Source organism: Erpetoichthys calabaricus, chromosome 7, assembly GCF_900747795.2.
Source record: "Erpetoichthys calabaricus chromosome 7, fErpCal1.3, whole genome shotgun sequence".
Classification (NCBI taxonomy): Eukaryota; Metazoa; Chordata; class Cladistia; order Polypteriformes; family Polypteridae; genus Erpetoichthys; species Erpetoichthys calabaricus.
The window spans coordinates 71,862,090-71,888,660 of record NC_041400.2 but is presented as its reverse complement, the minus strand read 5'-3'; the positions used below and the strand labels follow the sequence as shown (position 1 = coordinate 71,888,660).

The 26,571-nt window shown below is 41.2% G+C and overlaps 1 protein-coding gene across 1 annotated transcript in view; it reads right to left on the bottom strand.

The window, feature by feature from the left end:
* The window catches only part of dcaf12 (DDB1 and CUL4 associated factor 12), a 96,864-nt gene that overhangs the window by 11,673 nt on the left and 58,620 nt on the right, over window positions 1-26,571 (bottom strand). The window contains exon 6 of the mRNA XM_028792381.2: window positions 23,555-23,717. Within this exon, the coding sequence (XP_028648214.2) occupies window positions 23,555-23,717 (163 nt within the window). The remainder of the gene's footprint in view (window positions 1-23,554; window positions 23,718-26,571) is intronic.

The window sequence follows — 26,571 nt, the reverse complement described above, 5'->3', positions numbered from 1 at the left end:
CTTTAACACTAGAATTACCAGAGTCTACGAAAAAACTCGTAGATCCGGCCCACCTTAAAACCGTTCTCACCTCTCTTTTGTCTTCTAAATGTGCCGATTAAGACGGGCAGCAAGTAGCTGGCTATTCCATCCCCCACCGTCGCAGAACGTTCACTAAGTTTTCCCAGCTCATGCCTTGTTTGATTATCTGGGAGTGACTAAACTGCTTGAGTTTTAGAATGGAAATAATAGATCGTTATTTGGAATACACGCATTTCATGTGTGTTCCGTTTCTACAGTCATAGATAGATGACAGACGGACGGAGGGAGGGATGGATGGATGGATACTTTATTAATCCCAAGGGGAAATTCACAGTCTGTGTAAACACATTGCTAAAACAGAAACTTTTTCATATTTTACTAATAAATGTTACAAAATGTAGGCATAAACTATAGAATGTGTGAAGCCTGAAGTCCAAACATCAAATACAGTAATCCCTCGCTATATCGCGCTTCGACTTTCGCGGCTTCACTCTATCGCGGATTTTATATGTAAGCATATTTAAATATAGATCGCAGATTTTTTGCTGGTGCGCGGGTTTCTGCAGACAATGGGTCTTTTAATTTCTGGTACATGCTTCCTCAGTTGGTTTGCCCAGTTGATTTCATACAAGGGACGCTATTGGCAGATGGCTTGAGAAGCTACCCAACTTACTTTTCTCTCTCTCTCTCTCTTGCTCTGACATTCTCTGCTCCTGACGGAGGGGGGTGAGCAGGGGGGCTGTTCGCACACCTAGACGATACGGACGCTCGTCTAAAAATGCTGAAAGGTTACCTTCACGTTGCTCCCTTCTGTGCAGCTGCTTCGTGAAGCGACATGCTGCACGGTGCTTCGCATACTTAAAAGCTCAAAGGGGCACGTATTGATTTTTGATTGTTTGTTTTTATCTGTCTCTCTCTCTCCCTGCTCTGACGGAGGGGGTGTGAGCTGCCGCCGTTCAACAGCTTTGTACCGGGCGGTGCTTCGCATACTTAAAAGCCAAACAGCCCTATTGATCTGTTTGCTTTCCTCTCTGTTTCTGACAGTCTGTGCTCCTGATGCGCACTCCTTTGAAGAGGAAGATATGTTTGCATTCTTTTAATTGTGAGACAGAATTGTCATCTCTGTCTTGTCATGGAGCACAGTTTAAACTTTTGAAAAAGAGACAAATGTTTGTTTGCAGTGTTTGAATAACGTTCCTGTCTCTCTACAACTTCCTGTGTTTCTGCGCAAATCTGTGACCCAAGCATGACAATATAAAAATAACCATATAAACATGGTTTCTACTTCGCGGATTTTCTTATTTCGCGGGTGGCTCTGGAACGCAACCCCTGCGATGGAGGAGGGATTACTGTACTACGATAGAAGCATTCACCTACAACTCCCATCTGAAATCAACCTACAGACTATACAGCACATTCCACACACTTCTAAAAAGACGCACGCCGACAAACGACATCATACATAAACAACAAGAGACCGGACTACAATACATATACAGGTGCGACACCTGATGGGTAATAATACGAAGAAACGAACAGTCCGTATTAAACATACGTCATCTAAAACACGTTCAAACTATACAGCATAGGTGAATCTCATTACAATGATGAACTATTAACCGTATAACCACAGAAAAGGCTCCATATTAACAGTGAGTGCAATCCTCCTTATTACTTATCCATATTACTAATGATAAAGAACAAACAAGTCATGAATTCACGATCACGGGTACAAAACGATACAGCTCGAGTAACGGGACCACAAACACGAACCCGCATGAAAAAAAACAATACACGTCGGCGCCTACAACGCGCTTCTGAAACCGCGGAAGAAAAAATGTCTCGACTCCAAAAATGCATGTCACTCCTTATTCAAAATACCGGTCCCAATCACAGAAACATCGGTATCCACTATGACAATGAACAGTAACAATGCACGTGACATCCGTCTTGCAAAACTGTTAATTATAGATGAATGTACAATGGCATCCAGTCACTTACTCTATCTATCTACTCAACACCATTGATAAACTTCTACAAACGTTAATGAATAATAATATTCCCTTTGGGGGAAAGGTACTTTTATTAGGAGGAGATTTTAGACAGTGCTTAGCTATTGTTCCACATGCCATGCGCTCAGCTATTGTTCAGTCCACCTTAAAATACGCGGACATTTAGCATTGCTTTTAAAAGATACAATTGGTACAAAACATGCGATGTCCAGATCCAGAATATAACAATTGGTTATTACAACTGGGAGATGGTACACTCACCAATACAGATGGACTTCACCCAGATATTATTACAATTCCTCAAGCCTTTATCTGCGACGACTTAGTTACGGAGATATTTGGAACAACAATCTCTTTAGACCAAATACCCTTTTTAACACAATGGACTATATTATGTCCAAAAAATATTAATGTTGATCACATAAATAACCAATTCATTGCATTACTTCCTGGAGAGGCACAGCTCTTTCTAAGCTCTGACAAAGTTGACTCTGATGACGACAATGACCATCTTAATTTCCCCTTACAATATTTGAACACTATTAACCCAGCCAGATTACCACAACACAATCTTAACCTTAATATCGGAACAATAATCATGCTATTAAGAAACCTGAACACTAAACAAGGTTTATGCAATGGTACACGTTTAGTCGTCAACACCATGACACACAATGTTATTGAAGCAAAAGTTCTTACAGGATCACATGCTAACAATACTGTTCTGATTCCTAGAATTGACCTTCCAAGTTCTGACCTAGAATTACCTTTTACACTTAAACGGCGACAGTTCCCCATTAAACCTGCATTTGCCATGACCATCAACAAATCACAAGGACAAACCATGTACAAGGTTGGCATCTACCTCTCTGAGCCCGTTTTTGGACATGGACAACTTTATGTGGCCTTCTCACGAGTTCGACGTTCATCTGACATTATAGTTAAGGTTATAAATGATCCATGCCAACGAAAACTCATTCAAGGACAAGACACCATCTTTACTACTAATGTTGTGTACAAGGAAATTTTCCAATAAATCTTTACACTGTGCCATGCAGTTTATTCTTTGCTTCCTATATGCGTCATCTGCACCTTCACACTATGCTATATCTCATACATACATCACGCTATTTGTAATTACCCAACACCAGGGATTGGCGAGCGAAGCGAGCAGGGGGCGGAGCCCCCTAGTCTAAGTAAGAACTGTAAAGAAAGAATGAAATGTCAGACATGTTCCTTACAGCACCCAGATATCCTGCACATTAAAAGGGACAGTGGAGCAGTATTTAAAGCTACGGCTAGTGTAGCAGCATCTACTGAAATGGAAACCGAGACTGGAACTTGTGCCTTTACTGGGGCCGGAGAAGAATGCGCACTACAAGTGGTTCCTGTTAAGGTAAAATCCAAAAAAAATGAAAGGTATGTAGAAACATATGCCTTTATAGACCTCGGCAGTACAGTAACGATTTGCACTGAAAGGCTCCAGAAACAATTAAGTCTACAAGGGAGAAGAACACAAGTATTCCTCAAAACTATGAGTAATTATGATGATGATTCAAAGATGTTAACCCAATGTTCTGTCTTATCAGATTTACAAGTCTGTGGTCTCAATGATGTTGAATATATTGATTTGCCAAAGGTTTTCACACAGATCTCCATTCCAGTGAGCAGAGAAACTATTCTACTACAAGAAGATATCGATAAGTGGGCATATCTTAAAGAGGTATGTCTATCTCATAGTGACTCTGAAGTTGATCTTTTAATAGGAATCAACTACCCAGAAATCTTCAAGCAGTCACGAATTATACCTAGCCAAGGAGGTGGATCTCACGCCATGAAGACTGCACTTGGATGGGTGGTTGGTGGACCATACAAAGAGACAGATGACCTCGCAAAACAAAGTGGTAAGATGCCCAAACATTCAATCAATCGTGTGTCAATAACAGAGATTGAAGATACAGTGAGGAACATAAGTATTTGAACACCCTGCGATTTTGCAAGTTCTCTAATCATAGAGGGGTCTGAAATTCACATTGTAGGTGCATTCCCACTGTGAGAGACAGAATGTAAAAAAAAAAAAATTCCGGAAATCACATTGTATGATTTGCACAGAATTTATTTGTATTGCACTGCTGCACATAAGTATTTGAACACCTGGCAATCAGCAAGAATTCTGGCTCTCAAAGACCTGTTACTCTGCCTTTAAGAAGTCCACCTCTACTCCACTTAGTAATCTTAATTAGTAGCACCTGTCTGAGCTCTTTAAAGACACCTGTCCACCCCACAGTCAGTCAGACTCCAACTACTACCATGGGCAAGACCACAGAGCTGTCAAAAGACACCAGAGACAAAATTGTGGACCTCCACAAGGCTGGAAAGGGCTACGGGGCAATTGCCAAGCAGCTTTGGGAAAATAGATCAACTGTAGGAGCAATTGTCAGAAAATGGAAGAGGCTAAAGATGACTGTCAGTCTCCCTCGGACTGGGGCTCCATGCAAGATCTCACCTCGTGGGGTATCACAGATGATAAGAAAGGTGAGGAATCAGCCCAGAACTACACGGGAGGAGCTGGTCAATGACATGAAGAGAGCTGGGACCACAGTTTCAAAGGTCACTGTCGGTAGAACACTATGCCGTCATGGTTTCAAATCACGCATTGCACGGAAGGTTCCCCCTGCTCAAGTCATCACATGTCCAGGCCCATCGGAAGTTTGCCAATGACCATCTGGATGATCCAGAGGAGGCCTGGGAGAAAGTCATGTGGTCAGATGAGACCAAAATAGAACTTTTTGGTCTAAACTTCACTCGCCGTGTTTGGAGGAAAAAGGAGGAGGAGTTGCATCCCAAGAACACCATCCCTACTGTGAAGCATGGGGGTGGAAACGTCATGCTTTGGGGGTGCTTTTCTGCGAAGGGGACAGGACGACTGCACTGTATTAAAGAGAGGATGAATGGGGCCATGTATTGTGAGATTTTGAGCAACAACCTCCTTCCCTCAGTCAGAGCACTGAAGATGGGTCGTGGCTGGGTCTTCCAACATGACAATGACCCGAAGCACACAGCCAGGATAATCAAGGAGTGGCTCCGTAAGAAGCATATCAAGGTTCTGGAGTGGCCTAGCCAGTCTCCAGACCTAAATCCAATCAAAAATCTTTGGAGGGAGCTGAAACTCTGTGTTGCTCAGCGCCAGCCCCGGAACCTGACAGATCTAGAGGAGATCTGTGTGGAGGAGTGGGCCAAAATCCCTGTTGCAGTGTGTGCAAACCTGGTCAAGAACTACGGGAAACGTTTGACCTCTGTAATTGGAAACAAAGGCTTCTGTACCAAATATTAACACTGATTTTCTCAGGTGTTCAAATACTTATGTGCAGCAGTGCAATACAAATAAATTCTGTACAAATCATATAATGTGATTTCCTGAATTTTTTTTTTTTACATTCTGTCTCTCACAGTGGGAATGCACCTACAATGTGAATTTCAGACCCCTCCATGATTTCTAAGTGGGAGAACTTGGAAAATCGCAGGGTGTTCAAATACTTATGTTCCTCACTGTATGTTGCTGCAACAGTAGAACACAGATTTTCCAGAGCGCAACTGTGAAGAAAAGGAGGAGATGTCACAGGAAGACATCAAGTTCATGCGCTTAGCTTCAGAATCTGCAAGACTGGTAGGTGGCCACTATTGTTTAAATTTGCCTTTGAAGGATGAAACACTTAAAATGCCAAATAACCGCTGTATTGCTGAACAGCGTACTATTGGACTCAAAAGAAAACTGAGCAAAAATTCAGGTTTCCACGGAGACTATAAAGCCTTCATGAAAGACATTATAGACAAGGGTTACGCTGTCAAGGTACCCAAAGAAAACCTAAATTGCAATGAAGGCAGAGTGTGGTACATCCCACATCACGGTGTGTATCATCCAAAGAAAAATAAAATTTGAGTGGTCTTTGACTGCACTGCCACCTACCAGGGAATCTCACTTAATGAGCAATTATTAAAAGGCCCTCGCCTAACTAACACACTCATTGGCGTCCTTACAAGATTCAGAAAGGAGCCAGTAGCATTAATGGCAGATATCAAGTCAATGTTCTACCAAGTTAAAGTACCAGATAAAGACACTGATCTTTTACGGTGGCCTGAAGGTAATCTAAGTAAAGACCTTGAAGAACACAAAATGAAAGTACATCTTTTTGGTGCTACTTCTTCACCCAGTTGTGCTTCTTATGCTTTGCGTAGAACAGCCGAAGATGCCAGTGATACATTTCCTGAGGAAGCTGTTAACACCGTTCTCAATAACTTCTATGTGGATGACTGTTTAAGGTCAGTGACAACAGAAGAACAAGCAATAAAGCTGGCAACGGACCTCCAAGCTCTATGCCTCAAAGGGGGATTTCATTTGACTGAGTGGGTGAGTAACAACAGAGAAGTTTTATTGTCTAAACCAGAATAAGACAGAGCTCATGAACAAAAGGACTTAGACTTGAGCCGCAGTTTCCTTCCCACAGAGCGTGCACTGGGTGTCCAGTGGTGCACAGAAACGGATAGTTTCAAATTTCAGATTAAGTTACAAAACAAGCCCGCTACAAGGCATGGTATTCTGTCTGTTGTTAGCTCAATTTATGATCCACTTGGTTTTCTAGCACTGGCAGGCAAAGCTTATTCTAAGAAACTTATGCAAAGAGAAATTTGGGTGGGATGAAGAAGTAGAAGTCATACACATTCAGAAATGGAAAAAATGGATGGATGATTTGCAGTTACTTACAGACTATAAAGTGAACAGATGTATCAAACCTACATGGTTTGGAACCATAAAGACCGCACAAATGCACCATTTTGCAGATGCTAGTGAAGATGGATATGGCACTGTCACTTACCTTATTTTAACAAATGAAGAGGGCAAAAGGCATTGTTCATTCCTGATGGGCAAGTCAAGAGTTGCACCATTGAAACAGGTCACGATTCCAAGAATGGAGCTGACAGCAGCCGTCGTGGCAGTAAAAATGGACAAAATGCTTAAAGGTGAGCTTTAAATGCCCTTACAAGAATCTACATTTTGGACGGACAGCACCACAGTATTAAAATACATCTCAAATGAAAGCACTCGATTCAAGTTCTTTGTTGCCAACAGAGTCTCCGTGATCAGAGATCATTCACAACCTTCACAGTGGAGGTACGTCACATCTGCCCTTAATCCGGCTGATCAAGCTTCTAGAGGGCTAAGCATAGAAAACTTTCTCAGGAGCACCACATGGTCACATGGTCCAAGTTTCTTATTGAAGTCAGAACGTGAGTGGCCAAAAAGACCAGATCAACTGAACGATTCACTTTTTGAAGATGATCCACAAATTAAAACTTGTGCACTTAATGTGACAAGAACAGAGGAAGCAACTGAACCCATCAACAAACTAATCACCTATTTTTCAGATTGGCATCGCTTGAAGAAAGCAGTGGCTTGGTTCCTCAAGTTTAAAGACATACTGTTGCACTTAAGAAATGAAAGAAAAGCATTTCAACTAGAAGCCAGTCAGACTAAAGATAATCCAGAAGAACAAAAATCACTCATCACAAAGCACATGAAAAAGTATAAACTGACTCTAAAAACAAGTCCAATTTCTCTAGACGATTTAGTTAAAGCCGAAACAGAGCTTATCCGCCTCAGTCAACAGCAAGAATTTCCAGAAGAATTAAAGGCTCTAAAGAAAAAGACTTGTGTTAAAAAGAACAGTCAAATCTATAAACTTGACCCGGTCATACAAGATGGAATACTAAGAGTTGGAGGAAGACTGCAAAGCTGCAATGCCCAAAGAAGCTAAACATCCTGCAATTCTATACAAGCATTCACATGTTGTCTCTCTCATATTGCAACACATTCATAAACTAATTGAACATTGTGGGCACAACTATGTGCTCGCACAGCTACGCCAAAAATACTGGATACCTCAAGCGAATTCAGCTATCAGAAAAATAATTTCAAAGTGCACAATGTGCAGAAGATACAATGCGAAAGTAGGTGAGCAAAAAATGGCAGATTTGCCAGAAGATCGCCTAACACCAAACCAACCACCGTTTATAAATGTTGGAGTTGATTATTTTGGCCCCTTCCTAGTCAAAAGAGGAAGAAGCCTAGTCAAGAGGTACGGAGTAATCATCACATGTTTAACAACCAGAGCTGCGCACATAGAGATTGCACATAGCTTAGACACTGATTCTTGTATTCAAGCCATACTCCGATTTACGGATAGAAGAGGACAAGTTAAAATCATGCGCTCAGACAATGGAGCAAATTTTGTTGGAGCAGAAAGAGAGCTACGAGAAGCTATTAAAAAATTGGAACACAAAAAAAAAATCAGCGACGCTATGATGCAAGAACAAATCAAATGGATTTTCAATCCACCATCAGCTTCTCATCAAGGTGGAGTGTGGGAAAGACAAATCAGAAGCATAAGAAAGATCTTAAATTCAACACTAAACCAACAAACACTCGATGATGAAAACCTTCCTACAATGATGTGTAGGGTGGAATCAATACTCGATAACAGACCCCTTACAAAGACATCAGATGACCCAAATGATTTGGAACCACTCACACCCAATCACTTGTTGTTACTTAAGACAATACCTGAAATACCACCCAAACTCGTTTCAGAAAATGAACCATACCCAAGAAGATGCTGGAAACAAATTCAATACATGGCTGATTTTTTTGGAAAAGATGGACAAAAGAGTATTTACCAATACTTCAAGAACGTCAAAAATGGCTTGCACCAAGAAGAAATTTCGAACCAGGGGATGTTGGTTTTGATTGTAGATAAAGCTACACCTCGCAATTCCTGGGTAATGGGTCGAGTCATCAAGATAATGCCAGATGCCAAAGGCACAGTCAGAAGAGTTTGTGTGCTGACCAAAACCAGCACACTTGACAGACCCGTGAATAAACTGTGCCTGCTTCAAGAAACAGCCAATGATTGAAATATGAATTTTTTTAAAATGTTTGTTTGCAGTGTTATTGCTAATGATTTGAAAGGAATAGTTAATATAAAAGTAATTGGCTCATATTAAAGTATAGTAATTGTCTCCACTCCTGCATAGCCAATTAGGGGCCGGAAATGTAAGAGCCAATCTTAGAAAGTTAAAGTTTTGATTTAAACTCATATTAATGTTTGCTTAATTTGAATAGAATATAAATTTCTTTCATAGTCATAACTTATGGTATAGTCTTTCCCCCTATAAGTTGGCAAGAGATAGAACCTTCTTACTGTAACTGAGAAACAGTGTGATAATAAGCTCAGTTGTTGTTTAGAACAGGTCCCACCCAGTAAAGAGGGACATGATAAACCCATTTTAAGTTTAGAAATGGGATAAGCATACAGTTTTCTGACCGTTTTGAAATGGTTCAGAAATGTTAAGTAAATAGTAACGATTTGAGATATAACAAGATTAAGTTTAGAATTGAACTTTTCTTAACATTAATTTTCCCTTTTTTTACTATTTTAATTTTCCATTTTCTTTTTGTGTGAACAGTTTTACTTTAAACTTAACTAAACTTTTAAAAATGAAGATATTTTGTCTGTGGAATCATTTCTGTGCGTCAGGCTTTTGTTGAATCCCATTCTTTGAGTTTAAGCTGCTGAACTTTGGTAATTTTGGTAAAAACGCAGCTACAGCTACAAAAAGCTATCTCAGAGGTTTAAACTGTCAGTTTCAACTTTAAGGAATGTAATCAGGAAATGGAAGGCCACAGGCACAGTTGCTGTTAAACCCAGGTCTGGCAGGCCAAGAAAAATACAGGAGCAGCACATGCGCAAGATTGTGAGAATGGTTACAGACAACCCACAGATCACCTCCAAAGACCTGCAAGAACATTTTGCTGCAGATGGTGTATCTGTACATTGTTCTACAATTCCATGCAATTTGCACAAAGAACATCTGTATGGCAGGGTGATGTTCTGCACTCACGCCACAAACAGAGTCGCTTGTTGTATGCAAATGCTCATTTAGACAAGCCAGTTTCATTTTGGAACAAAGTGCTTTGAGGTAAAAATAGAGTTATTTGGTCATAACAAAAAGCGCTTTGCATGGTGGAAGAAGAACACCACATTCCAAGAAAAACACCTGCTACCTACTATCAAATTTGGTGGAGGTTCCATCAAGCTGTGGGGCTGTATGGCTAGTTCAGGGACTGAGGCCCTTGTTAAAGTCAAGGGTCGAATGAATTCAACCCAATATCAACAAATTCTTCAGGATAATGTTCAAGCATCAGTCACAAAGTTGAAGTTACGCATGAGATGCATGTTTGATATTCCAACAAGACAATGACCCAAAACGCAGTTTGAAATCTACAAAGGCATTCATGCAGAAGGAGAAGTACAATGTAAATTAACAATTAATGTTAATAACAAAAACTGCGTTAACACGCAATAAAATAATTGTCAGCGTTAATCAACACGTTAACTTGTCCAGCCCTTATATATATATATATATATATATATATATATATATATATATTATATATATATACACACAGACATATACATACAAACATACAGTAATCCCCTGCTCTATCTCGGTTCAGCTATCACACTTCCTGTTATATCGCAGAAAAATACAGTAAGTACATTCTACCTGTAGTGTACTTTGCAGCCAATTCATAACAAAGCATACGGTTTTCAGCAGTCACTATGGTAGACAAAGAGTTTTGCGTTACAGTACCCAGAAGATTTCTTACAAAGCCCGTTATTGGCTGAAAGAGGAGACTTAACCAATCAGAGCGGATTTTCATTCTCTTTGGCTTTGATTGGCTGCTGCTAACGTGGTGTAATCTTGCAAGAACAGCGAGCGTGGGTCCCCGACGAATAGCGTATCACGTACCTTGCTTGTGGTCCAACTTTTGTGAGCAAACTTTTTTGTGAACTTTTTGTTTGTTTTAAGCACTATGATGGCTCCCAAGCGTCCTGCATCTTGTAAGCCTTCTGGTAGTAGTGAGCCTAAGCGCCAGAGGATGACACTGACCATACAGGAGAAGGTAAAACTCCTAGATATGCTTCGGGAAGGAAAGCACTACATGGACGTTGCTCGCCATTACGGCTTAAATGAATCGACGGTACGCTACATCAAGAAGGATGAAAAGAATATAAGAGCCACCGCATCACTTTCCTTTAGTCAAACAGGAAAGAGGGTGGCAACTCCTCAGAATAAAGCCATAATTAAAATGGAATCTTCATTGGTTCTTTGGAACAATAGCTGCAGAAAGACAAAAAAATTCCTTTGGACACAAACATTATTAGAGAGAAGGCCAGACAGCTCTATGCCATGTTCGCTGAAGGAGGTGAGGACCATGCTGATGACCCCGATGCTTCTGAAGATCCTCAAGAAGGACCATCGACAATGAAATCTGCAGCCAATCCTACTAAATTTAATGCCAGCAAGGGTTGGTTCGACAGATTCCAGAAACGCTTTAATCTGAAGAGCATTTCCCTGTATGGCAAGGCTACATCTGCGGATAAAGCAGCCGCCAAGGAGTACACGAAGGCGACATTCAAGGCAATCATCGAGGAGGGAGGTTACAAGCCAGAACAAGTGTTTAACATGGATGAAACTGGCTTGTTTTGGAAGAGGATGACTTCTCGTACCTTCATCATGCATGACGAAGCCCGAGCCCCTGGATTCAAAGCACACAAAGACAGATTGACTGTGATAATGTGTGGCAATGCTGCTGGCCACATGATAAAGCCAGGGGTAATTTATAAGGCTAAGAACCCCAGGGCCCTGAAGAACAAGAACAAGCACCTGCTGCCAGTTTATTGGATGCATAACTTGAAGGCTTGGATTACAAAATCCCTCACTGCTGACTGGTTCCACCAATGCTTCATTCCAGCAGTGAAAGTGTACCTTGCTGAACTTGGCTTCAACTTCAAGGTGCTGTTGCTGATGGACAACGCAGGAGGCCACACATTGGATTTATTTTATGAAGGTGTGCAGGTAGAATTCCTCCCGCCAAACACAACATCGCTGATTCAGCCTATGGATCAAGGAATCATACATGCATTTAAGGCTCTATACATGCGCAACACCCTACGCCTCCTCGTCAAGGCAATGGATTCTGAAGAAAACTTCACACTGAAGGCGTACTGGCGTCAGTATACGATAGCAACGTGTCTCCAAAATTTCCAAAGTGCGCTGAGGGAGATGAAGAAATAATCTTTAAATTCCTGTTGGAAAAATTTGTGGCCAGAATGTGTCCACGACTACAAAGGGTTCTCTCCTGACTAAATTCATGATTCAGCAGTGGACAAGGCAGTCAAGCTGGCTAAGCTGCTAGGAGGAGAAGGCTTCAATGACACGACACACAATGATTTTAAAGACCTCATCGATAAACACTCAGATCCTCTAACAGACAAGGATTTGATTGAACTCGCAAAGTCTGCAAGTGAGAAGGAGGAGGAAAAAGAGGGTCCAGGGAAGGAAGAAGACGAAGGCCTATCACTTGAACGGCTGGCAGTAGTTGTGAGAATGGCCAAACAACTGCAGGCAATGATGAGATGATTGGGATCCCGAAATGCTTCGGGCGTTGCAGTTTCACAATGCAATTGATTCAGCCATTGAAGTCTATATAAAACTCCTCACCCAGAAGAAGAAGCAATGCCAGCAACTGCCTATAATGATGTTCCTTACCCCAAGAAACAAAGACGACATGTCTACGCCTTCAGTGGAAGTTGCCATCCAGCAGCAGAAAGATACCCCTCCTATATATATATATATATATATATATATATATATACACACACACACACACATACATTTGCATCTGTAGAAGGGTGACCCCCAATCGATTAAGACACATAGTACGAGCAGTTATTTTCTTCTGCTTCAGGCACTAGAGAAAACAACCTGAAAAGTAAAAACATTCAATTCACTGCATGGGCTGCCTAAACGTGAACTAGTAAACGTCATTACTGTTTGTAACAAGTCAACGTAAAAAATGATTCAGCATTAGCACTTTATTATTAAAAAAAAGCAAACTTGAAAAAGAATTGGTGAAAAACAAAAAAAGAAGTACTTGAATTAACAACATAAAAAGTGAAAACTGTAAACAATTATATATGCTCAAATTTCACATTATTCTAACGGATTATCCATTTCAATTCCAAAGAAAACAGTTTTTCCTGCCAAGCTAAGTCACTAGCAAAAGCAGAAATGGTTCTTAGGCATGAATTTTTTACTAATGTGCAAATGTATATTGCATGTTTTAGAGTAAGCAGCTTCAGTAACCTATTGTTATATATTTTTATACTTAATATTTTTCTTATTTGGCTGACACCTTACTTCAAGTCAACTTGCAACATTTGAAATACAATTGGTTACATTTTGTTTTATCAAGTGGAGCACAGAATGGTGAAGTGATTTGCTCATAGTCACACAGAACCCACAACTCACGGTTTGAACACTAAACTACAAAAATTGTATACAGAAATGTGCTTAGTTATATACTTCTGATACATCAGGTTAACACTAGAATTACCAGAGCCTACGAAAAAACTCGTAGATCCGGCCCACCTTAAATCGCTTCTTAAATCCGTTCACACCTCTCCGCCAGCATCCTTTGTCCTCTAAATATGCTGATAAAAGACAAGCTGCCAGCAGCCGGCTATTCCATCCCCCCATCGACTTAGAACGTGAGCGAACTTTTCCCAGCTCATGCCTTGATTGTTTACCTGGGAGTGAAGTGGAGTTTTACAGTGGAAATGATAGATCGTTATTTAGAAGACACGCATGAAATGCGTGTTCCGTTTCTAAAGTAATCTGTGTAAACACATTGTTAAAACAGAAACTTTTTCATATTTTAGTAATAAATGTTACAAAATGTAGTAGGCATAAACTATAGAATATGTAAAGCCCGAGTTCCAAAGATCAAATAAACACTTTCACAAAAGCTTCAAGAATGATTCAACAGCTTCTGTGGCGTAGCGTGCTAAGATTCACCACTTAGCGCAGAGCAGCTTTTCCTTGCCTCACAGACCTGAGTTTGATTCCCCGCTGGGGATGAAGTGTTGCTTTTTTTTCTTTTCTTTTAAACCTCAAACGGACATAAAATTTATAAATTGGTATGCACTGTCAGTTACTGAGATCGTTATATTTTCATGTGGGATGCTCCTTTTAAAATATTTTTTTAACAATTGAGACTGCAATTAACAGGAACAACTGTCCTTATAACTTATTTTTAAGATCCATAACACACAGACAGACAGAGCACTGCGTAATAGAGAGACAGACAGGCAGAAATATATAAATAAACAGGGAAGCCACATGTACTGAAAGAAGAAAAAAGATCAATGTGAGTTGTTCCTGCTGCACTGAATAAGCTCAGGCACTCTAACATCAACCCTCCCCCCATCTGACTCTCTAAGGCCCAATGTCATATGAAATTTCTCAGGCAAACCAGATAACACAGATAGTTTAACAATATAAAACTTTACATGATGTAAGCACTATGTAAAAACATTAAAAATAAAGAAGAAATATATAAACAATTAAATATTGCTACGACCTATCCGTGAGGTCGTGGCTCTGGGAAAGGGCCTCAGCATTGGCCTGCAGTACACCTCAACGATAAACGACCGAAAACTTGTAAGGCTGCAGGTCTAAAAACCACCTCGTGACTTGTGGATTTGAATCCCTGTGTAACGCCATCCACTGTAAAGGTGCATGGTCTGTCACCAGGGTGAACTCATCTCCCAAGAGGTAATACCTCAGCAGAATAATCGCCCATTTAATCGCCAAAGCCTCCCACTCCACTGCCACATATCTGGTCTCCTGGTCCAACAGTTTCCGACTCAGGTATAAAATGGGGCGTTCAACTCCACCGATGCTTTGGCTTAGCACGGCACCAAGACCTGTGTCCAAAGCGTCCTTCTGGAGAATGAAAGGCAAAGAAAAATCAGGTGCTTTCAAAATAGAAGCTGATGTAGGGGCCACTAAATGCAGTGCCTGTAGTGTCATCCCATACCACGTGATTAGGTTTCCCTTTCTTTGTCACATTTGTCAAGCTCTCTCAGAAAACCAGTGTACAAACCGGCGATAGTAGCCCACTAAGCCGAGAAATGCTTGTATCTACCGCTTGGTTATCGGACGGGGCCAATTCACTATGGCATCTATTTTGGAGCATTGTGGTTTGACCATACCTCGGCCCACTAGGAAACCTAAATATTTGGCTTCAACTAATCCAAAATAGCATTTCTTCAGATTAATACAATGACTGGCATTTGCTAGCACCCGTAATACAGCCTTAACCTGAAGTAGGTGTTCTTTCCAGGTGCTGGAACAGATGACAACATCATCCAAGTAGCCAGCATTATACGAATTATGGGGTCTGAACACTTTGTCCACCAGGCGTTGGAAGGTAGCGGGAGACCCATGTAATCTGAATGGAAGTACACAATACTGCCAATGTCCGCTAGAGGTGCAAAATGCTGTCTTTTCCTTTGCGGAATCCGTTAAGGGAACCTGCCATTACCCCTTCGTCATATCAAGTGTAGTCAAAAATTTGGCATGTCCTAGTGGCTTGAGGAGGTCGTCCACTCGTGGCATTGAATTGGGAGACTTGATTATGCCGACTGAAGTCATTGCAAAACCTCCAACTTGCATCTGGCTTTTTGACTAACACGATGGGACTGGACCAGGGACTATAACTCTCCTGTATCACATCTAGAGCCAGCATTTGTTGCATCTCCAACTCCACTTCTGCCTTTTTTGCTTCGGTAATCTGATATGGGCGTTCATTATGCGCAACCAGGGAGATTGTTCCAGGCTTTTCCTTCACTACCTCCAGAACAGACAGGATAACTGTTTCAAGCTCCTGTCGCTGTAGGTGAGTCAAATTATCTCTGAAGTTAAGGTTCAATTTATGAGTGTACAGTGAGCAGGGCTGTCTGTTGGAGGGATCGGGATCCCTTTCCTTCCACGGGTTCAGCAAATTAACATGATAAATCCGTTCTCTGGGTCGACGATTACATTAGATAACTAAATAATCGACCAGACCCTTCCACTCCTTAACTTCATATGGGCTTTGAAAATGTGTCAACAATTTGGAATGCGAGGTAGGAATACCATGACTCGATCCCCCAGGTGGAACTCCCTAAGGGACATGCCACAGTTATAACAACGAGCCTGGGCTGCTTGTGCCTTCTCCATGTGATGTTTTAGGATAGGTCTAATTTTTGCAAATGTATTGTGTAATTGTGTGAAATATTCAAGTATATTTACAGAGGGAAGGGCCTCCTCCTCCCAGCCTTTTTTAAATATATCCAATATACCTCAAGGTTGTTGTCCATACAATAATACAAAGGGTGAGAACCCCATGGAGGCTTGTGGGACTTCCCGATATGCAAAAAGGACGAGGGGGAGGAGCTGATCCCAGTTCTTCCCATCCTCATTGACTACCTTGCGTAGCATCTGTTTAATAGTTTGGTTGAACCTCTTGACTAGACTATCTGTTTGAAGATGATATACAAAGGTCTTTAAATGCTTTATTTTTAGTAACTTAGCGGTCTCCCTGAATGTCTCTGAGGTAAAAGGCATCTTGATCCGTTAGGATTTCTTTAAGGATGCCAACTCGCGCAAAGACCCCTACCACCTCCCATGAGAAAGCTTTGGAAGTAGCTGAGCATAATGAAACAGCTTCAGGATATCGGATGGCATAATCTACCAGAACCCTGGCCGAGGGATCTAGGGGTCCCACCAGGTCAACCCCGATATATGTTCAAAAGGGACATCAATCAGGGCTAAAGGGATTAGAGAAGCGCGGCCCCTCCTAGGAATCGGCCGCAATTGACATTCCAGACAGGACATGCAAAAGTGGCGGACCTCCTCATTAATCCTAGGCCAAAAAAAAATCAGTGTTTTTTCGGGACCCAGATGTGCTCCCAGGAGGTGGGTATGACCAGTTCACAGCTTTGTCATCAGTAAGTCTGTGGGACTAAGAACAGGGACCTTGTGGCATGGGATGTGTTGTGTGCTGGCCATCTAGTAAGACCAATGCATTTTTTGCAAATTTAAGGGAGTCATTGTTCCATTGTTCCCTTTTAAATAAAGCTGGGGTCTGCCTAAATTGAAACTGCAGATGGTTGAGAGGATCAGTTTCAACCTCAAGGGGAGTGGTTTCAGTCTGAGCCGGTGCAGCGCTTGGTGATGACGTATCTCGCTGCGACGGCCAGTCTGTTTCCATGTCATTGTCCAAGGTCGATTTCTGCTCTTTTCACAGCATGGAGGTGCTGAGAATGCGGTGTCAGCGTCTATAACAAGACCTAGTGTTTTTGTGGGAGTAGCAAGTGATATGCCGGGACCGGAAATGAAGTCAGTCTGGGCGCCAGGACCGGAAGTGATGTTAAATCAGGCAGGTTTTCCCATATTTGGCCTGCAAAGATAACAGAAATAGGTTTAGAGCACTCCGCCACCCACTGGACTGGCAGGTAATTACCTTCACTTGGTCCACTCAGCTCCCTCCTAGTTGCACATATGTGACACTATCTCTCAGGTATACAACAGTTCTACCACAACTCTACCATGTTTAGATATCAGTTTTTCTATTAGCTTTCCAGGACTTAAAACTGATTTATACTTTTGTGTCGAGGCTTTGTCGTAGCTATGGTGTAGCCTGACACAACAGTTCTACCACAACTCTACCATGTTTAGATATCAGTTTTTCTATTAGCTTTCCAGGACTTAAAATAGATTTATACTTTTGCGTCGAGGCTTTGTCATAGCTATGGTGTAGCCTGACACAACAGTTCTACCACAACTCTACCATGTTTAGATACCAGTTTTTCTATTAGCTTTCCAGGACTTAAAACTGATTTATACTTTTGCGTCGAGGCTTTGTCGTAGCTATGGTGTAGCCTGACACATACCTCCTCAAAAATATGACTGCGCTTCACATTGATGCAGACCATACACTGAGCCCATGACTCTAATTGGACAGTTTGGTAACTACGAATTTACTGAAATCTCAGACATCGACATCTCTCTCTCTCCCCCTCTCCCTCTCCTAGGACGTGAAGTGAAAGTGGATGATGGCCAGTTGTGAGCTGCAACGTGTTGATGAAGAACTCTTAGCTCTTGAGAGTCAGATTCAGCAACTCTTTGCCAGACAGACACACCCCAGGCACCTGAAAGCTTGCCTGTGATAAGAGACCACCTCAACAGCTGAGATTGACACAACTCATTTCAATGTGGCAACATCAACCCCACGCCATGCTGCTTGCTCACTAGGCCAGGTGAGTTTTAACCCCACTCCTACTCGACACGATGATGATGGAATCTGGCTATTTCAGCATTGCAGGCAGGGAATCAAAACCAGACCACCTCCATTGGCTCAAGCAAGCATCGCAATCCACAAATGCTAAACTACAAACACAGCACCCCGAGGCGCTTGTGCTAATCTCTGGGAACTTTAGCCATGTGACGCTGCACAAAACATTACCTGCCTTCTCCAAGTATGTGGATTGTAACACCCGGGGAAACAGGACTATTGACCTACCGTATGCAAACGTTAAAGACGCATACAGTGCCACCCCGCTGCCTGCGCTTGGGAAAGCAGATCATAACCTGGTTCTGCTTCAGCCTCACTACAAACCAAGAGTGAGAGAGCTACCTACAACCACACGCTCATTTAGGAAGTGGTGCCCTGAGGCAGAGCAGGCTCTGAGAGAATGCTTTGGAACTACAGACTGGGATATCCTGCAGGGATCATATAGTGAGAACATTAAGGAGGTTGTTGACTGCACTACTGACTACATCAGCTTCTGTATGGACATTGTAGTTCCAGTAAGAACAGTACGCTGCTATGCTAACAACAAGCCATGGATTACAAGTGACATCAAGGGCCTTTTGAACCAGAAAAAAAAGGCTTTTAAAGGCGGTGATCAGCATGAGCTCAAGCGCGTGCAGAAGGAACTCTGAGTCCAGCTCAGGGTGGCGAAGGAGCAGTACCGGAGAAAGCTGGAGCAGAAGTTGCAGAATAACAGCATGAAGGAAGTGTGGGGTGGCATGAAGATCATCACTGGCTGCAGCTCGAAGCGGGGTGCCACCATCGAGAGAGACATGGAGAGAGCAAACCTGATGAACAACTTGTTTAACAGGTTTGACCACCCTAACCCACTCTCACCTCAGAGTACTGCACCCTCCACCCATCCTTCTGCTGATACCATCATAGGAGAGAGTTTCCCCCAATCCACAATTACAGCAGCCCAGGTAAGCAAAGAGCTGAGGAGACTTTGTGCCTGCAAAGCAGTGGGTCCAGCTGGAGTATTACCACAACTGACGAAGGCCTGTGCGTTGCAGCTGGGGAGTCCTCTACAGTACATCTTCAACCTGAGCCTGGAACAGGGGAGAGTCCCGAGGCTTTGGAAAACATCTTGCATCACCCCAGTCCCAAACTTATCACGTCTTGGTTAGCTGAATGACTTCAGGCCAGTCACCCTGACGTCACATGTGATGAAGATCATGGAGCAGCAGCTGCTTCACTACCTGAGGCCACAGGTCTGCCACGCCCTTGACCCTCTGCAGTTTGCATACAAGGAGAAGGTGGGAACGGAGGATGCCATCATCTATATGTTACACTGATCCCTCTCCCACTTGGACAGAGGCAGTGGTGCAGTAAGAATTATGTTTCTGGACTTCTCTAGCATCTTCAACACCATCCAACCTCTGCTCCTCAGGGACAAGCTGACAGAGATGGGAGTAGATTCATACCTGGTGGCATGGATCGTGGACTATCTTAAAGACAGACCTCAGTATGTGCATCTCAGGAACTGCAGGTCTGACATTGTGGTCAGCAGCACAGGAGCACCACAGGGGACTGCGCTTTCTCTGGTCCTGTTCAGCCTATATACATCGGACTTCCAATACAACTCGGAGTCCTGCCACATGCAAAAGTTCGCTGACGACACTGCTATCGTGGGCTGCATCAGGAGTGGGCAGGAGGAGGAGTATAGGAACCTAATCAAGGACTTTGTTAAATGGTGCGACTCAAACCACCTACAACTGAACACCAGCAAAACCAAGGAGCTGGTGGTGGATTTTAGGAGGCCCAGGCCCCTCATGGACCCCATGATCATCAGAGGTGACTATGTGCAGAGGGTGCAGACCTATAAATACCTGGGAGATAAATTGGACTGGAGTGCCAATACTGATGCTCTGTGCAAGAAAGGACAGAGCCGACTATACTTTCTTAGAAGGCTGGTGTCATTCAAAATCTGCAAAAAGGTGCTGCAGATGTTCTACCAGACGGCTGTGGCGAGCGCCCTCGTCTATGCAGTGGTGTGCTGGGGAGGCAGCATAAAGAAGAGGGACGCCTTACGTCTGGACAAACTGGTGAGGAAATCAGGCTCTATTGTAGGCATGGAGCTGGACAGTTTGACATCTGTGGCAGAGCGACGGGCGCTGAACAGGCTCCTGTCAATCATGGAGAATCCACTGCATCCACTGAACAGTATCACCTCCAGACAGAGGAGCAGATCCAGCGACAGACTGCATAGCCACTTATGTTTTTTTTCTCCTGGAGTCTATTATAAAGTGTATTAAAAGTATTTAAGTGTGATGTTCTTTCTTAGAAAGTTGACAGTAAACTTTATTAAAAGGGTGTTGAAAAACGCTCCTTTTAATAAAGTGTTCAGTTTTATCTTCAAATATATTGGTGTGCATATTGTGCTATAGTAGCAATAAAAAAATTGAAGTCTCTAACAAGTTCTTATCACCAAAGAGATATACAAATATAAACATTATGGCTGATGCTATTATTACCACAAAAATAGTAAGGAAGTGGAGCCTAGAGGCTGAAATGTCTCTGAATGACTGCTTCCAAATGACAGACTGGGAAATGATGTGTGTGTCACATGGGGACCGTATTGAGGGACTCTGTTACTGCATCACAGACTAGATTAACTTTTGTGTTGATACAGTAGTACCCACAAAGACAATGTGTTGCTTTCCAAACAAGTAGTCCTGGATTACTAAGGAGCTAAAAGGTCTCCTGAAAGAGAAAAAGAGAGCCTTCAAGTCCAGTGACAATGAGCCTCTTAACGTACACTGTGTGCTAAAGAAAAAGCTGAGTAAAGGAAAAGAAGCTTACAAAGCTAAAATAGAAACTGCACTCACTGAACATACATGAAAGATGTCTGGAAAGGAATGGGTATAATTATGGGACTCGAGCTATCCAGGGATAAGGTCCTAGAAAGGGATGCAGACATAGCTAACTACCTGGACCAAATTTTCAATATATTTTCCCTCCCACTACCACCTTCTTCCAATGACAAGTCTCTCCTCACCAACCCTGCTACTTCAACAACTCCTATCATGTCAACTGGAATAGCTAGTAACAAGTCCACTTTTGACCGTCAGTGTGGACTGTCCAGAACTGAAGTTCAAGTAAAGAGACAACTGAAAAAGATATGCACAGGAAAAGCTGCAGGACTAGATGGAATCAGTCCTTGAGTTCTTAAGGCCTGTGCTGACCTACCTTGTGGTGTCTTCACCTATTGAGTCTGTCCCCTAAGGCTCCAGAAAGTGCCACTATTGTGAAAAATATCCTGCATTGTTCCTGATCCATTGAAGGCAGTTGCCTCTTCACCTAATGACTAGACTAGTGGCACTTAATGTGTCACATCATGAAGACCTTTGAGAGACTAGTCCTGGACTATACGAGGCCTCTTATGGTAGACCACCTGGAATCACTTCAGATTGCCGATCAAATAAAAATTTGAGGTGGTGGATGCAATTATCTATTTGCTCCACAAGGCGTATTCTCTCCTGGACAAAGCTAGTAGCACTGCAAGGATTATGCTTTTTGATTTCTCCAGTGTCTTCAATACCATCCAGCCATCCTTGTTACGATGCAAGCTCAGATATATGCAGGTGAATGAGCCTATAGTGTCTGGGATAATGGATTATCTGTTGGGCAGACCTCAGTTTGTGAGACTCAAGGACAGTATTTCTAATGCGGATGTGAGCAACACTGGAGCACCACAAGGAATGGTCCTAACGAGTTTTCTCTTCACTCTGTACACCTCCAGCTACAAATATAACATCAGGTCATGTTACTTGCAGAAATACTCAGACGATTCTGTACTTACGGAGTATATTGATAAAGGGAAAGAGACAGAGTATAGGAGGCAGATGGAGAAGTGTTCCTTGGTGTAAAGCGAATTGTCTGCATATTAACATCAGCAAAACCAAGGAACTGGTTACTGACTTTATTGACAAGTACTTGAGGATCCACATTAATGGCAGGTTGGATTAGTCTCGGAATAATAGAGGAACTATATAAGAAAGGGCAGAGCAGGCTTTTTTCCTTAGGAGACTGCATTCCTTTAATGCGGGAACTGGGCTGGTAATATCAATTCAAGAGAGGCCCACCAAGTCAACAAGCTAATTAAAAAGGCAGGCTCAGTTACAGGATTCATTCTGTACCCACTGGAGGTAGCAGCGAAGGAGATAAATAAAACAAAACTGAGTCCCATTATGAATAATGCTGCATATCTTCTCTCTGACATATTAACACTGTGTACTTCCAGCCAATGAACTATTCAGCAGAAGTGTGTCAAGAAACATTACTGGGGCTCCTTTATGCCAACATCAATACACCTACATAACCCTCACTGTGACTGACAGCCACATCAGAAGTTTTGTTTCTTTTTAATTTTCTTGCTTTATAGTAATTCTGGTGTGTGTTCAGACCAAAGTGTCTGAATATATTTATTTACTTACTTATCTACCTATTGCTTCTGTAAAAACACAAATTTACCCCTGGGAACAAATAAAGTTTTTACTTTCTTTCCTTCTTTCTATCTGTCTGTCTGTATATCTATCTATCGAAAATTTGAGTCTAACTGCATTTTCTCAATTGACTAGTTGTCCTAGTCCCTCCTCCACATTGTGCGCTTGCATTCTATGATGCTCTGTACTGTTTGTGAACAGCCTAAACATGGCAGCAGCTGAACCACATTCAGTAGAGCAAACAACACCTGAAAATCTGAAATTTTTTTTTTTTTTAATCATTGTGTGTTCCACAGCAACACTAGCTCAATGCATGAACTTCTTAAGAGGAATCACACCGAAGTATAACAATGGAAAGGCCAACAATACTGTAAGTAATCCACTTTCTCTTATTTAGCTGTTTGAGAACAGTTTTTTTCAGCGTTGTGAAGCCGTTTTTATTATTTATGAAATATACTTTAGTTATCAACTCAGTTTCTTAGGGAAAATTAGTTTCCTCATGTCATTATTTTGAAAAGAACAAAAAAATTAATCAAACTTCAGTAATAATAAACTTTAAAGTTGCATGTCATCTGAATGCTGTTTGAAACATGGTTCACACATCTTCCAAGACATGAAGAGAAAGTTCACATTTTAATAACTTTCTGTAACTTGCCAACATCTTCAAGCATTTTTAATGCTTGTAGAAAACCAGAATACTGTAAAAGAATTTAGCTACTTATTTACTGAAGAAAAAAAAAAGATTTAGGACTTACCACTACCCCTTTCTCTGGAGCTCACAGACTTGACATTGTGTGGAGGCTGTCTAGGATCCAGGAAAGAGACATGAGCTTGAGAACCCACTGCATAGACAGACCACTCTTGGCCATAAGCTAAGCAAACATTTTCTTTACAGTGTGGCAGCTTCGTTGAAAGTAGCTAAAATAAAAATACAATGTAGAACAATCAGAAGGGGAATATTAAGTAGGCTGAAAAGAAATCAGTGGCATGACAGGATTAGAGATCTTTCAACATCAGTGCTGTAGGAAAAAACAGCACCATAAAGGCATAGTAACCAATTTGAAATTGGTAAACTACAAATAATATTAATTAGGCAATGGTCCAGGATAATATGTGGTTTTTATTTCAATTAACAATAAAAATCTGTGAACAGTTTTGATGTCAATACATTGTAAGGGTAATCAGTGCATCATCATTAACAAGAAGCAGTCCTTCAATTCTATTTTAACTAAGAAATGGACTCTCTCAAATTCGTTCAAAGACTCAATATTTTCTTTTATTTCTCTTATTTTGAGCTAATCTAAAAAGACGTAAGATATAAAATATGGAGGAATATGAGGCTGGTCACTGAAATGCCCATTATTAGTGTTGGAGTTTCACATTCCAATCTATGGACCTGAACCTCTGCTTGCTTAAACCATCACCTCTTATTATTTTTAAATTTCTAAAAGACTGTATTTAGAGACACTTCTCCGGTACTTGCTTTTTCTAATTTCCATATTTACCAGGAAGTATTAGTTTATCTTTCCCTCTGCCTTTTACAAAGACAAAGGAACCTCAATTGTCCATTAGCAAACAAACTAGATACTGAAACTGCACTCACACTGCAACTCAAAGTTCATCCTAGATAATATGCAGTAATAAAATATCTCAGAAAATAATAACACCAGTAAAACTGGTGGAAATGCTAAGTCTGAAATTAACAATGATGAATTAAAATCAGTCGTTTTTAGTAAGGGAACTGAAAATTAAATTCTGGATTTATTTCAGAGTTTACACTTACATCTACACTTGTCTTCAACACAAACTGACATAAAGGTATTCCTAATAAAAACCTTTATGAAAGCAATCAGTGTTTTGTAAAAATAGGGAAAAAAATCCAATGACTACTGATCATAACACTAATAATCAGCAGAGCATAAAAACTATTATAGGTTGTGAGATAGGAGAAAAAATGGCATATCTAAGTTCACTAGCTAGTAGTGATGAGCGAAAAGTGCAGAGTTCACTTCGCCATGAAGAGCTCCTGGAATGCCAAAATAAATGGATGTTACAGTTAAAGAGGATCAAGACTGAATGAGCAAATAATAATCTTTTATTCTGGGAGAGCAGATACAATATTTGAAAATATAGTGGGATATTTTAATTTAGTAAGAGACAAAACTGGGTGGACCTTGTGAGATATTTTGGGTTCATGTTTTTTTTATGTCATTTGTATACTGTGTAGGTGCAATCGTCTTTAAAGTGTCCCTGAGGGCTAAGGAAACATTTGCCAACTATACTGGCCTGATTATTGTGGCAAAAGAGATAACCTGAGTTGTGAGATCAAAGAAGAAAGAACGCAGTTAGAGATGCGCAGTGAAATATTTCAACAAAACAAAGTGGAAATGCTGAAATCATAGTCAAAAGGCAGAAAATTCAAAGTTGTGTGTTATGACTGAAACAGCTGGTTCTATTTTTTGAAGTCGTGCTGACTAAACTGCCTGTGTTGATGCTTTCCACTTTTTATTTTATCAGAAAGATAGAAACATCTTGTAAATAGTAATAAATCTTTCACTCATATTATTTTACATAGTCTCCTGTGTTTTTTTCTGGTCATCAGACTCCGTCAAACTTTGTTTTCACTCTCACGGTGTCACATGGCTAATTATTATGCATGCATAGGTCACAAGCCTCTTTCTCTTATACTGATGTGGTACTCAAAGACTGCCCTGTACATTTGGCTACAAGCACAGATAACTTGTCCCACAGACTTTGTAATGCAAATGATCAGCATTATATACCGGGGTGCAGTTCCATCAATGATGGCTGTTACAGCTCTGGAGGATTTCGCACTGGCCTCACAAACCATTATGGGGTGCTGGTATACAAAATTAAAAAAAAAAAAAAATTCTCTAAACCGACCATTTTATCAGTAAATAAATCGACAAACAAGAGCGAATGCAGCAAATTTGCTGCGAATAACACTTTGGCAAAATTTGCTGATCAACACTACTAATTAGTAACAAAGGCAGCAGCAGCGAATAAATCTGAAAGATAATAAAAAACGGCTAAAAAGGCAATGAATGATGTGTTTCAACAATTTTTTAAATGGGTCTTAACTTTGGACCCAGCTGAAAAGTGACAGAGAACCACCTGATTCTTTTGAGTGGGTGTGGCTAAGAATGCTGTCAGCTGTTCTCATGTTTACCTCAAGAAATATCAGTTTTAGAAGAACTACAAGTAATGCAATGGCTGTCACTAGAAAACTATAACCACATACTGAGATGATTTACAGTTAGGTCCATAAATATTTGGACAGAGACAACTTTTTTCTAATTTTGGTTCTGTACATTTTAAATGAAACAACTCAGATGCAGTTGAAGTTCAGACTTTCAGGTTTAATTCAGTGGGGTGAACAAAACGATTGCATAAAAATGTAAGGCAACTAAAGAATTTTTTTAACACAATCCCTTCATTTCAGGGGCTCAAAAGTAATTGGACAAATTAAATAAATTGGAAAAAAAAAAGTTCATTTCTAATACCTGGTTAAAAACCCTTTGCTGGCAATGACAGCCTGAAGTCTTGAACTCATGGACATTACCAGATGCTGGTTTTCCTCCTTTTTAATGCTCTGCCAGACCTTTACTGCAGTGGCTTTCAGTTGCTGTTTGTTTGTGGGCCTTTCTGTCCGTAGTTTAGTCTTCAACAAGTGAAATGCATGCTCAATTGGATTAAGATCAGGTGACTGACTTGGCCATTCAAGAATTTTCCACTTCTTTGCTTTAATAAA